Source organism: Chiloscyllium plagiosum, unplaced genomic scaffold (genome assembly GCF_037043375.1).
Source record: "Chiloscyllium plagiosum isolate Xiang-an unplaced genomic scaffold, Cpla_swu_hap1 HiC_scaffold_7, whole genome shotgun sequence".
Classification (NCBI taxonomy): Eukaryota; Metazoa; Chordata; class Chondrichthyes; order Orectolobiformes; family Hemiscylliidae; genus Chiloscyllium; species Chiloscyllium plagiosum.
The window spans coordinates 48,113,683-48,126,507 of record NW_028270145.1 but is presented as its reverse complement, the minus strand read 5'-3'; the positions used below and the strand labels follow the sequence as shown (position 1 = coordinate 48,126,507).

Here is a 12,825-nt window from a genome sequence, read left to right as displayed (position 1 = left end):
CAATGAAATTCAGATTGAAAGCAGTGCAACACAAAGCAAATGAGTCAATGTAATTAACCAACCTAATTTCTCCTGGCATAGGATGGGCACTGTTGTGTCTGGACGACCAAGCCCAGCTGCATTTTGAGCTTTGACACGGAACCTGTATGTCTTTCCTTGTTCTAAACCAGTTACTACACATTCTGGTATGCTAACAGTTTTGAATTTAATCCAGTCTTTTGCTCCTTCTTCCTGGTATTCAACTAAAAATCCTGTGATTTCAGAGCCTCCATCACGATCTGGATAATTCCAAAGAAGAGACACTTCTGTCTTATCCACATCAACATGGTGCAAATTCTTAGGTGGGCCAGGGGGAGCTTTAAAAATAAGAGAGCACAATAATTTAGGTGCTGTGAACAGGTAAAGAAGTTGAGTTTGAATAATTGAAATTATTAACTTTAGCAATTAGAATCTTACATATTGGGTCGATTGCCTTTATGGGTTTACTTGATTCAACAAAGCTACTTCTACCGTACTGATTTTCAGCAGCCACACGGAACAAATACTGCGTGCCTTCCATTAAGTACTTAGCCATAATGCTGTGCTTTTTGGTTGTAGATGAGACGGGGATCCATTTAGGAGCTGCAACATCTCGCTTCTCAATTATATAGTTTGAGATCACAGCACCGCCATTATCCTCTGGTTCCTTCCATGTCAGATAGCATGAATCTTTTCTAACCTCACTAATGTTCAAGTTACGAGGTGGACCCGGTTTATCTGAAAATAATTGGCATATTTTTAATGTGGGAAAAAAGGCATATAGATCAAGACTGAATTAAGTGTATATATTGTTTCTTTCTGCTCTTGATATTTTACCTAATATTGCAACAGTACACGCAGCACTCTTGCTTCCAGCTTCATTTTCAGCCATGATTGAATAGCACCCACTATCACCTCGAACGGTATTACGGATTTCAAGCTTGCTGCCTATTGGAGTGACTTCAATATCAGCCTTTACCGGCACTTCCATGTCGTTCTTTTTCCATGTGACCTTTGGAAATGGCATTCCCTTTACAGCTGCACTGAGAGTTAAAGTAGTTCCTGCCTTTAGGTTTACACTTCGAGCCATATTGGCATCTACAAACAACTCCGGCGCCTCTGTAGAAGGAAGGAAAATCTTTTGACTGAACAGAATCAGTGACACAAAACAAGATTAATCGTAAAGCTCTTCAATGTGGAAAGACCCACATTGTATTTCTAGAAAACACTCACCCAGTCTGTCTTTTACTTGCACTGGATCACGGACATAAGCCGGATCTGAGGCACCAGCTTGATTGACTGCCATTACCCGGAATTTGTATGTATCTCCATCAGTAAGACCCGTCACCTTGAAATGAGTGTCAGGGCAGGAATCTGGTGTGTGATTTGCTTTCTTCCATTCTTCATCACCAACTTTCTGAAACTCCACTAAGTAACCTATTATCTTCCCTCTTCCATCATGGCGTGGAGGTAGCCAAGTTAAGTCAACAGTAGATTTAGTTTTGTCCACTGCTTCAGGATTAATCGGTGGACTTGGTTTGACTGGATAAAAACAGTTAAAAAGATGGCCATCATAAATCTGACAAGTACATTACAAAAACAGTTATTTGAAGGGAAAAAAAAATAAATGAGCACGTTTAATATACCAATTGGATCTTTTGCAAATACGGGTTTAGATGGAGGACTGGGATCACCAACTCCTATTTCATTTTCTGCTGAAACACGGAATTCATATTCACAGCCTTCAAGCAGGTCGGTTACTTTGTATTGAGTGTCTGGGTAAATTGGCTCCATGGATGCTCTGGCCCAGCGATTGGACATGGTTTCTTTCTTCTCCACAATATATCGAGTGATGGGCTTGCCACCATCGCGTGGTCTATTCCAAACCACTACTGCAGAATCCTTAGTAACATCCTTTATAATTGGTTGATCTGGTGCTTCAGGAACCCCTTTAGAGAAATGATTTAAAAATGGGAAAAGGAAAAACAAATGAACATTTCTCCATCACATTTATTCGCTATTGAATAATATTACAAAGCTTTTAAGCAAATAGGAGAACGCTCACCCTTTATAATTAAATTATGTTTAATCCCAAAACTATAAAATGTATGTAATCAAGATTCTATCTTGTTTTAATTGAAAATGATTACGATAAAAAGTTAGATTTTAAATTTGCTATTCTAAGTTTTGTTTTGCATTTTTCACAATTAATGCAAGAATTCTAAAGTTCGATACTTACTAAAACGATCTTTGGCTTTCATTTCCTCTGAAAGCAATGGATCACTGATTCCGTACATGTTCTCAGCATAGATACGGATAATATATTCTTTGCCTTCAATTAGTTTCGGAACCCTGCACGTTGTTTTAGTAACTGAAGAAGTAACAGGCATCCAAAGTTCTCGGTGTGTATCTCTTTTCTCAACAATATAATTAGTGATCACACTGCCTCCATCATCAAGTGGGGGTTTCCATGAAATGACCATGTGATCTCTGTGAACTTCATTGAACAAAACTGGGCCAACTGGAGGTTGTGGACGATCTGAAAGAAAACAACATGTTTGATTCCTGTTTGCTACTTCAATATTACCACACTTTAAACTAAAAAAAGCATGTGGATAACTAACTTACCGACAACAGTCACATGACAGACACCCTTGCGTACGCCTGTGCTGTTCTCCACCACCACACAATATTTTCCCGAGTCTTCACGAACACCTTTCATAATCGCCAAACTCAGTTTTGTTGGTGTAGTGTTTATCTTGAGGCGATTAGTTTCTTCAACTGCTTCGTCATCTTTAAGCCAAGAAACCTTTGGAGTGGGTTTCCCTTTATATTTTCCTGTCAGGTTGAAAGATTCACCCACGCGCACAATAAACTTTTCACGGAAATCCAGGTCAATTGTTGGTGGTTCTAAAGATATAAATACATGGTTATTAACTTTCTGGAGAGGAGAAAAACATTTTTCTTAAAAGAATTTGAAGGCAGGCTTACCAAGTTGATCCTTGCATGTTATTGGTTTTGTGCAGAATGATGGCTTGCCTTGTCCAACTTCATTCACTGCACTGACACGGTATTCATAAGTGTCACCTTCCCTTAACCCACTGTGTTTGAAAGTCCGATCTAACAATTTTTCTTTGGTAAGTCTGATGAACTTTTCTTTGCCAATAAGACGGGACTCAATAATGTACATTGTGATGTCCGATCCACCATCGTATTTAGGAGGATTCCATTTCAAGCTAACTGATTGCTTTGTGACTTCTGTAACTTCAAGATCTTCAGGGCGTTCAGGGACAGCTACAGGTCAGGAAAATGCATTGAATTTAATGTATTCAGTCATTACAATTGACTTACTTAATACTTAAAGACGGGGAAAATATATACGCAGGAGGATCACTTACACATTGGTTCTTTAATTGTGATTTCTTGTGTTGTCTGCACCCATGGACCCATGCCAATGATATTTTCAGCTGCAATTCTAAAGAAATAAACATTTCCTTGAATTAGACCCTGAACAATAGCATTCTGCCTTGTAACTGTGTATGAAACAGGGGACCAGCCTCGACGTTCAGCTTCACGCTTTTCAATGATATAATTGGTAATAGCAGATCCACCATCGTCATCTGGAAGGAACCAAGTTAATTTGCACGAATCACTGGTTAGATTTTCACAGCGGAATGGTTCACCAACTGGCCCAGGAACATCTGTAATTAAAATAACAAATAATTTTATTCAAGTACTTAAGAAAAGTATATTGCACTAATTGTAAAATGACGAAATAATATTTACCTAAAACATCAACAATAATTGTCTTTCTTCTTTCACCTCCTGCATTCTTCGCAATGAGATTGTACACACCTTGATGCTTTCTCTGACAATTTTTAATAACAAGAGCAGAACTGATAGCTGTAGTTTCAACTGTAGCTTCTGGTGGTGTTGGCTGATCATCTCTCTTCCATGTGATCTCTGGAGGTGGTTTACCTGACACATATGCCAAGATGCGAATGACACCACCAGCATGTACCACAATTCTGTCTCTCACACTAGCATCCAAGTTAATGTCTGGAACAACTAGAATTACAAAAAAAATACATTTTTATTAGTTAAGTATTATTCCCAAAATAATGCAAGAGAAATGTCACAGAAGTCTTCTCATTTTTACCTGTTCTATCCTTGACTTCAATGACATCAGTCACCTCTCCTGGTTCGCCAACTCCAGCAGCATTTACTGCTCTTACCCTAAATCTATAGAAACTTCCTTCCTTCAGTCCTGGTACAACAAACTTCATCCCTCGGATTTCTTTGTCTTTTACCTATGAAGAAACAGCAGAAAGGACAGAAACATTAGTCAAATCTGAGCAAAAGGGATGGCTACTTAGTCAAATTGTTATCCCTTTGAAATTGCCCTGGAAATGCTACTCTCATAGAATGGTGGAATAAGTCTCTAACTGCAATGCTGTCATGTACATTGCTAAGTGTTCTCATGGAAATGAAGTATGATACATTTCAAGTGATACAACCTACTTTTTCTGTAATTACTCTTCAAGGGGATCCGAATTCAGGGGCATGTGGTATTCCTGGTGGTTGTCACATTAATGGTAATGGGTTAATAAGGGATTGCTCATCAGGGATTGTTCAACTCCATAGGATAGTTTAGTTAAAACAATAAAACATATTATAAGCTACAAAGAGGCCATTACAGCAGTGAACAAATCTTTGTTTGTGCAGCTTACAAGCCCAAAGTGACCACCTACCAGTCAGAATCACACCATTGCATTAAAACAGCACATGGACTTCTTGAAGACTAAATACATGTACAACATGCCTTTTCCAAAAAGAACTACAACTGTTTACAATAATAAGCAAGCCTATGAATATCTATGAAATAATTGGCAATTTGTTGCTATGTCTTTACCTAGTGGTAGTGACTTTGCCTGGAGATGTTGTCAATTTTCATAATTATTAGTGTGATTGTCTACTGTTAGTGTCTGTGTTGTCAATGGACTGCAGTTGCTGTTCCAGAATTTGTATATTGTGACATACAGCAATCAAGTTTTTATTTAGCCATTGATTGATCTTGATCCTCAAGCTGTTGAAAGTGGTTCAAATCTTCTTGGCATTTTCTGTTTTGTTCCTTAAGAATAATTTTGATTTCTGGATTCTTCTAATTTAATCCAAGTTTTAGTCTTCTGTTGGTCCAATAAACTTTCTCCTCCATAAACTGATCCAGCCATACCAGATCTACTTTTTCTTTTTGTTTGTTTTGAAGCTTGAACCTATTCCATTTGATGCTTTGGCGTTTGTTTGGTTTCCTAGTCATTGTGTCAACTATCATAGAACATAGAACATAGAAGAATACAGCGCAGTACAGGCCCTTTGGCCCTCGATGTTGCGCCGATCCAAGCCCACCTAACCTACACTAGCCCACTATCCTCCATATGCCTATCCAATGCACGTTTAAATGCCCATAATGAAGGAGAGTCCACCACTGCTACTGGCAGGGCATTCCATGAACTCACGACTCGCTGAGTAAAGAATCTACCCCTAACATCTGTCCTATACCTACCCCCCCTTAATTTAAAGCTATGCCCCCTTGTAATAGCTGACTCCATACGTGGAAAAAGATTCTCACTGTCGACCCTATCTAAACCCCTAATCATCTTGTACACCTCTATCAAGTCACCCCTAAACCTTCTTTTCTCCAATGAAAACAGCCCCAAGTGCCTCAGCCTTTCCTCATACGATCTTCCTACCATACCAGGCAACATCCTGGTAAATCTCCTCTGCACCCGTTCCAGTGCCTCCACATCCTTCCTATAGTATGGGGACCAAAACTGCACACAATACTCCAGATGCGGCCGCACCAGAGTCTTATACAACTGCAACATTACCTCAGTACTCCGGAACTCAATTCCTCTACCAATAAAAGCCAGTACGCCATATGCCTTCCTCACCGCACTATTTACCTGGGTGGCAACTTTCAAAGATTTGTGTACATGGACACCAAGATCTTTCTGCTCATCCACACTACCAAGTATCCGACCGTTAGCCCAGTACCCCATCTTTTTATTACTCTTACCAAAATGAATCACCTCATACTTAGCTACATTGAACTCCATTTGCCACCTTTCTGCCCAGTTCTGCAGCTTATCAATATCCCACTGTAACCTGCCACATCCTTCCTCACTGTCTACCACTCCTCCGACTTACGTATCATCCGCAAACTTGCTCACCCAACCTTCTAACCCCTCCTCCAGGTCATTTATAAAAATGACAAACAGCAATGGTCCCAAAACAGATCCTTGCGGAACACCGCTAGTGACAGCACTCCAAGATGAACCTTTGCCATCAACTACTACCCTCTGTCTTCTTCCAGCCAGCCAACTCCTAATCCAAACCTCCAACTCACCCTCAATGCCATACCTCCATATTTTTTTGCAGTAGTCTACCATGGGGAACCTTATCAAACGCCTTACTAAAATCCATATAGACCACATCTACTGCTTTCCCCTCGTCCACCTCCTTAGTCACCTTCTCAAAGAATTCAATAAGGTTTGTGAGGCACGACCTGCCCTTCACAAAACCATGCTGACTATCCTTGATCACATTATTCCTATCCAGATGTTCATAAATCCTATCCCTTACAATTCTCTCTAAGATTTTACCCACAACAGAAGTGAGACTCACCGGCCTATAGTTACTATCGAGTTTATTCTTAGGACCTGTAAGCTTTATCAACCTGTGATGATCATTTTGTACTTATGTCCACACTTTGGGTAACTATTCAATGCTATTTACATTGAAATGGTCCATCAAATCTTTCTGGAAATTTTCTGTGGGATGGAGGTGACTACCAACTCAACAATTCTGTTTGTTAGCTTCCAGTATGAAAACCTGTATTGGGGAACCCTTTCTCTGTATCTGCTGACAAGTTAGTCAACGGATTTCATGTGATTCTGTCTAAATGGCATGAATCTAGTTAATAACTATGGAAGTTTAATCTAGCTCTAAGTTATCTGTCAATGTGACCCATGTAATTTGAGATCTTTCAGCTTTTGGCTATTGGTCCTGATGTGTTAAGTTAAGCAAATCTTAATGACTTGCTTTTCTGTATCAGACACCCTGAACCTAGAAACTATAGTTCTGAATGCTGTTTAAAAATGTTAACTTTTGATAGGAAGTCTGCTGTACTCCAATCTAAAATAGAGTATTTTGTGCACATTTTGACAATCGTCTCTTGTTTACTATTATTCCAGCACACACTCTGATCAATAGCCTTTCCCAAATGAGTTCAATAGGTCTCTCAATAGGGATTTGGCTGTTATGCAGAATGCTGTGTTTGCAACACTCTCCAGTGAAGGAAAGAACAAATTCATCAAAGGCTGTCTCATGTAATTAGCATGATTTCAGACTGTTGACCATGTGTTCTACCCAGGCGAAAGTGAGTACTGCAGATGCTGGAGATTAGAGTCAAGAGTGTGGTGCTGGAAAAGCACAGCTGGTCAGGATGCATCTGAGGAGCAGGAAAATTGACATTTCGGGCAAAAGCCCTTCATCAGGAATTCCTGAAGATCTTTTGCCCGAAACGTCGATTTTCCTGCTCCTCGGATATTTCCTGACCTGCAGTGCTTTTCCAGCACCACACTCGTGTGCTCTACCTGTAGATTAGCTTGCTTGATGACTGTGCAAACATTATAGCTCTCATCAACACAATGCTTTCCACTGCTGTTCACCATGTCAAGTTAATGGTAATTGATTAATAAACAATCACACATCAAGGATTGATGAACTCAATGAATGCATTTACTTGAAACAGTCAAACATATTACAAACTAGGATAGTATTACAGCAACTGACTGATTTTTATGTGTGTGTGACTTGCAAGCCCAAAGCAGACTGATTAAAAGTTCAAGCTAGAGTATTAAATGCACACAGCAGATGGTGCCCACCATGTTACGCTTTTAAATACAACATACACATACATATAGGAGGGTCTGAGAAAGTCATGTGACAAAGTGATGGGAGGTTAAAAAGGGTGGGGCACTTCTGCCTTTGCAGGTCTGAGTAATTGCAATTGTTTGCTTGCACCTCATTTTATGTCAAAGCGAGGAGCTATAATGAAATGGTACAGAACAATTTAATGACTTTGTCCATCAAAGTTTGCTATTCCAAGGCCAGAACTGCTACATTGGTCTTCAAATTTTCCCAGACAATTCCACAACAAGCAAGCGCAGAGAATAGGAACTAGGAAATCGGCTTCTATATTATAATATATATTGATGCACTATTGATAACTTTACCTTCTCCCATTCTTCCTTTCCTTCCTCTTTAAATTCAACAAAATAACCAGTAATCCTGGATCCACCATCTTTCTTTGGTGGAGTCCATTCAAGATCTACAGTTGACTTTGTCCAATCTGTCACTTTAGGGAATGGAGGTCCAGGAGGAGCTGTTAAAACAAAATAATATTTAGACCAAGCTATCAAAACCAGGCTGTTGAACTGGCTGCAATATAAAGCATGGGTGTTAAAACTGCAATCTTGCGGTCCATGAGTGAATGCAGTCATTATATTTCTGTTTGCTAACTTGATTGCATGCTGTTCCTGATATTTTACACTAGTAAAAATATATTGTCTGCAATACTGCACTGCATTACTCATGGGTAGCTAATAGTACTAGAAGTTAGAATAGTTGGTTCTCAGGAATGTGACAATTACAGCACTAGCAATTCAGGCAATATTTACAGATATCTCACATTTATAAAAGTTTGAAAACCATACTAGAAATGAATACCAACCTATAGGATCTCTTGCTGTCACTGGGTCAGAAGGCGGGCTGGGAGGTCCAACACCTGCTGCATTAATGGCAAACACACGGAATTGATAATCTGAGCCTTCAATTAGGCCAGTTACTTTATAGGATACTCCAAGTGGCATAATCCTAATTGGATCCCGATTTACTCTGTTCCATCTCTTCCCAGTGGTGTCCTTACGTTCTAACCAGTAGCCAGTTACTGGAGAGCCACCATCATATTCTGGTTCTTCCCAGTTGACTACCATAGAATCGTAGGTCACACTGCTTATAGTCGGTTTGTCACAAGCTCCAGGTACAGCTTTAAAAAAAAATATTTGATTGTTATTTTTCAAATCTACAACAATCAGTATATTCTGACAATAGTTTTGAAAGCATAAGTGGAAAAATCCAAAATATTCATTAACTCCAGCACAAAAATTAAATAATTTTCATTAATGAATGAGAAAGCCTGTACAATAACTGGTACAAGTTTTAATTTAAGCAATTTTGTTAATCCATAAACAATCTTATACTATGAACTAAGAACTTAGCGCTTAGAAGAAACAATTTTGTTAGCTATTATTAAATATGTAGATTTGAACTGTATAGATGCATTTGTATGTCAAGAATATTAGCATTTAGAATTTGTGCAGGAAATTTATTTTAGCACATACTAAATAGGTTTCTTGCTGTCTCTGGTTCACTGTCAAGAGGTTCACCAACACCATATTTGTTCTGAGCCATGATGCGGAATACATATTCATGTCCTTCCAGTAACTTGGGTACCGTGCAGATGCACTCTTTAACATCATTGTTAACCTGAATCCAAGTCCTTCTACTTGCTTCTTTCTTTTCAACAACATAGTTGGTGATCTTGGAGCCACCATCATCTTTAGGAGGGAGCCACGATAAAGTCATCTTTTCAGCACTTATTCCTTCAAACTTAATAGGACCAATTGGAGGACCAGGACGACCTAAGTATTAAAATAAGTCAAAATATTAATATTCTGAATGACACTTAGTACAGCAAATGCAAAGAATGCACGTCATTGGATTGTCAAAGCTAGAAATTAAAAGAGTCAAATTTTACAAAAGATTACCCAGAACATTGAGTCTCATTTCTTTAGAAGCAGTTCCGAAATTATTTGTTGCAGTGAGCGTGTAAAGACCAGTGTCCTTTCGAAGGGACTGATGAATTAATAGAGTGCAACCATCCTCTGACACAATTTTGTTGACATGTTGATCATATTCTACTTTATTTTTGTCCTCTGGCTTTTGGACAGATGCCTTGTACCACGTCAAAGTTGGGAATGGTGTGCCCTTGACTTTGGCTACAATGCTGATGTCTGTATTTTGTTCTGCCTCTAAAAATTCATTAAGTTCAATTTCAGGTGGACCTAGAGAAGGGAATATTGAGGATACTCCAGTTAGGTTCTGATTCGGTATTTTCAATTGTTAACTTGTGAATTATGATACAGTTCTGTTAGGACTTACATGTTTGATCTTTCACAGTAATAGGTCCAACAGAATTACATGGTTTACTGGCACCAGCTTCATTAACAGCTTTCACACGGAATTCATACTGCCCACCCTCAATGAGATCTTCTACTGTAAACTTGGTTTCTTCCACATCACGTCGATTGCATTGTTTCCAGCCTTCCTTCTTTTCTCCAGTAGGATCCAAGTAAAGACTTTCAATAATGTAGTGTGTTACTGGAGCGCCTCCATCTTTCTTTGGTGGCTTCCAAGTAAGTGAAACGGAATTCTTAGTCACTAAGCCAACTCTCAGTTTTGTTGGAGGCTCAGGAGGATCTGAAATATCAAAAAGTTATTTGTAAACAAAAAGTATAATCACTAAAAAAAGCATCATCACTCTGAACTGGACAAGTGTATGTTTCTCAAATTATTAACTTACGAATTGGATCTCGAGCCTTGGTCCTCTGGATTGTTTCTACTGGTGCACCAACACCAAATCGGTTTTCTGCCCGGACACGGAAGAAGTATTCCTGCCCTTCAACAAGATCAGGCACAAGAAACGATGTGCCTGCACAGGCAGCGTTAGCTTTGACCCATGCCTTTCCTTCCACTGTCTTTTTCTCCACAACATAGCTCTTGATTCTATCTCCACCATCATTGTCTGGGGGCTTCCATGAAAGCCTACAAGTACTTCTTGTAATGTCACTTACTTTGAGATCTTTTGGTGGTCCTGGCATATCTGTAACACACAATGGTAACAAATTTAATGAACACACTAAACCATTACAAACATTCTCCTTCAAATACATTCTAATAAAAGAATGACATACCAAGAACATTTACTCTGACATGTACTGTCTTTTGCCCGGCTTTGTTCTTTGCAGTAATACTGTAGCGACCAGAGTGGCTTCTATTACACTTTGGAATAATCACAGCTGTCTTAGTTTCAGTACCTTCAACCTACAAAAGAGAAAAAGACAAATGAATAAACAGAAAATACAATGTAAATTCAAGTTTCAACTTTCCAAATTTTCAAATGTAATACTTCAAAAGAATTATGGGCTACATTATTACCTGGGCATCAGCTGGGAGATTATGTACTTCATCCTAAACAAAACATTAAAATATCAAATGTTATAAAATCTGCTAAATCCTTCTTTTTTAGGAAAGACTATGATTATTGCTGAATAATTTGTTCCATGCTTATAAATTGGTTCAATTTAATTTCAATCTATTTTTGGTCTAAACCCAACTTTTAAAAAATTACTTCATGACATATGGGTGTCACTGGCTAGGCCAGCATTTATTACCCATCCTAATTGCCCTATAGGAACTGATAGCGAGCCACCCTCTTGGACAACTGCTGTCCACTTGTTGTTGGTACATCCGCAGTAATGTTAAGAAGGGAGTCCTACGATTTTGACCTAGTGACAGTGAAGACGTGGGGGATACAGTTCCAAGTCAAGGTAGTGTGCTGCCTAGAAGGAAATTTGCAGGTGGTGGTATTTCTATGCATATACTACCCTGGTCATTCTAGATGGCTTGAGTCACAGGTTTCAGAGATGCTGTTGAAGGAACCTTGTTGAGTTGATGCAGTGTATATTGTAGATGGTACACACTATTACCACAGTGCATTGGTGAGTGGGAAAATCAATGTTGAAAGTGGTGGACCATTTTGACCTGGTTGATGTTGAAATTTTTTGAGTGTTCTTGGAGCTGTATTCAGCTGAGCAATTGGAGACTATTCCAGCACATTCTTGATTTATGCCTTGTAGATGGCAGTTAAGATTTGGAAAATCAGGTGATGAGTTAATCCCACAGAATGTCCAGCCTCTGACCTGCTCGAGAAGCCATGGATATTTTGAATTTGGATGGCATCTAGAATTCCTGCCTTGGAGCTGTCAAGTCATAGCTACATACAATTAAAATATTTCATACCTTCAGCACTGTCTTAGCTTGTCCTTCAAATTCCCAATTAATCTTTGGAGTAGGACGCCCTGTGACAACAGCTGGAATTCTCAAAGATGAGCCAGCAAGACAATTGAGGAGATCTTGTGCACCGAGCTCCAATGTTATAGTTGGTTCCTCTGCAAATTATGATGAAAAATATGATAGCTTCAGTTTTCAAAAATTGTTTTCCAACATTCTTTCATTCTAAATTTAGAGGCACATACCTAGAATTTCTTTCATAATTATTTCTGAAGTTGGTAAACTTGGTTCAGATTCTCCTGCAGCATTAACAGCTTTAATGCGGAACCTGTACTTTTTCAGTGCCTGTAGGTTGGGCACCACATATTCACAGTTAGGAATCAGTTTATCTGGATCGGATGCTCTTGTCCAATCAGGTGAACCCTCCTCTTGCATTTCAACAATATAGCCTTGAATTGGGCTATGACCATCTTTTTCTGGGCGTTTCCATTTAAGCGATATTGTATTCTTAGTTTTGTCAGTGACTTCAGGACAGGATGGAGCACTCGGTGGATCTTCAGGGAAAAAGAGTAATTTTTACGTTAATCTACCCTATTTTCTCTAGTATATCTG

General features: G+C 39.0%; 1 protein-coding gene across 4 annotated transcripts in view; it reads right to left on the bottom strand.

Moving 5' to 3' along the window:
• Nucleotides 1–12,825, bottom strand: part of LOC122551920 (titin) — a 348,465-nt gene that overhangs the window by 67,382 nt on the left and 268,258 nt on the right. For all 4 annotated transcript variants that reach the window (XM_087988975.1, XM_087988977.1, XM_087988978.1 and 1 more), the window contains 21 exons: nucleotides 12,459–12,767; nucleotides 12,223–12,371; nucleotides 11,359–11,391; nucleotides 11,115–11,244; nucleotides 10,724–11,023; nucleotides 10,303–10,620; nucleotides 9,909–10,205; nucleotides 9,483–9,782; nucleotides 8,813–9,127; nucleotides 8,316–8,464; nucleotides 4,178–4,328; nucleotides 3,805–4,086; nucleotides 3,417–3,719; nucleotides 3,010–3,312; nucleotides 2,647–2,928; nucleotides 2,258–2,557; nucleotides 1,665–1,967; nucleotides 1,252–1,560; nucleotides 856–1,137; nucleotides 457–756; nucleotides 63–356 (listed from right to left, as the gene is read on the bottom strand). In XM_087988975.1, the coding sequence (XP_087845101.1) occupies nucleotides 63–356; nucleotides 457–756; nucleotides 856–1,137; nucleotides 1,252–1,560; nucleotides 1,665–1,967; nucleotides 2,258–2,557; nucleotides 2,647–2,928; nucleotides 3,010–3,312; nucleotides 3,417–3,719; nucleotides 3,805–4,086; nucleotides 4,178–4,328; nucleotides 8,316–8,464; nucleotides 8,813–9,127; nucleotides 9,483–9,782; nucleotides 9,909–10,205; nucleotides 10,303–10,620; nucleotides 10,724–11,023; nucleotides 11,115–11,244; nucleotides 11,359–11,391; nucleotides 12,223–12,371; nucleotides 12,459–12,767 (5,409 nt within the window). The remainder of the gene's footprint in view (nucleotides 1–62; nucleotides 357–456; nucleotides 757–855; nucleotides 1,138–1,251; nucleotides 1,561–1,664; nucleotides 1,968–2,257; nucleotides 2,558–2,646; nucleotides 2,929–3,009; nucleotides 3,313–3,416; nucleotides 3,720–3,804; nucleotides 4,087–4,177; nucleotides 4,329–8,315; nucleotides 8,465–8,812; nucleotides 9,128–9,482; nucleotides 9,783–9,908; nucleotides 10,206–10,302; nucleotides 10,621–10,723; nucleotides 11,024–11,114; nucleotides 11,245–11,358; nucleotides 11,392–12,222; nucleotides 12,372–12,458; nucleotides 12,768–12,825) is intronic.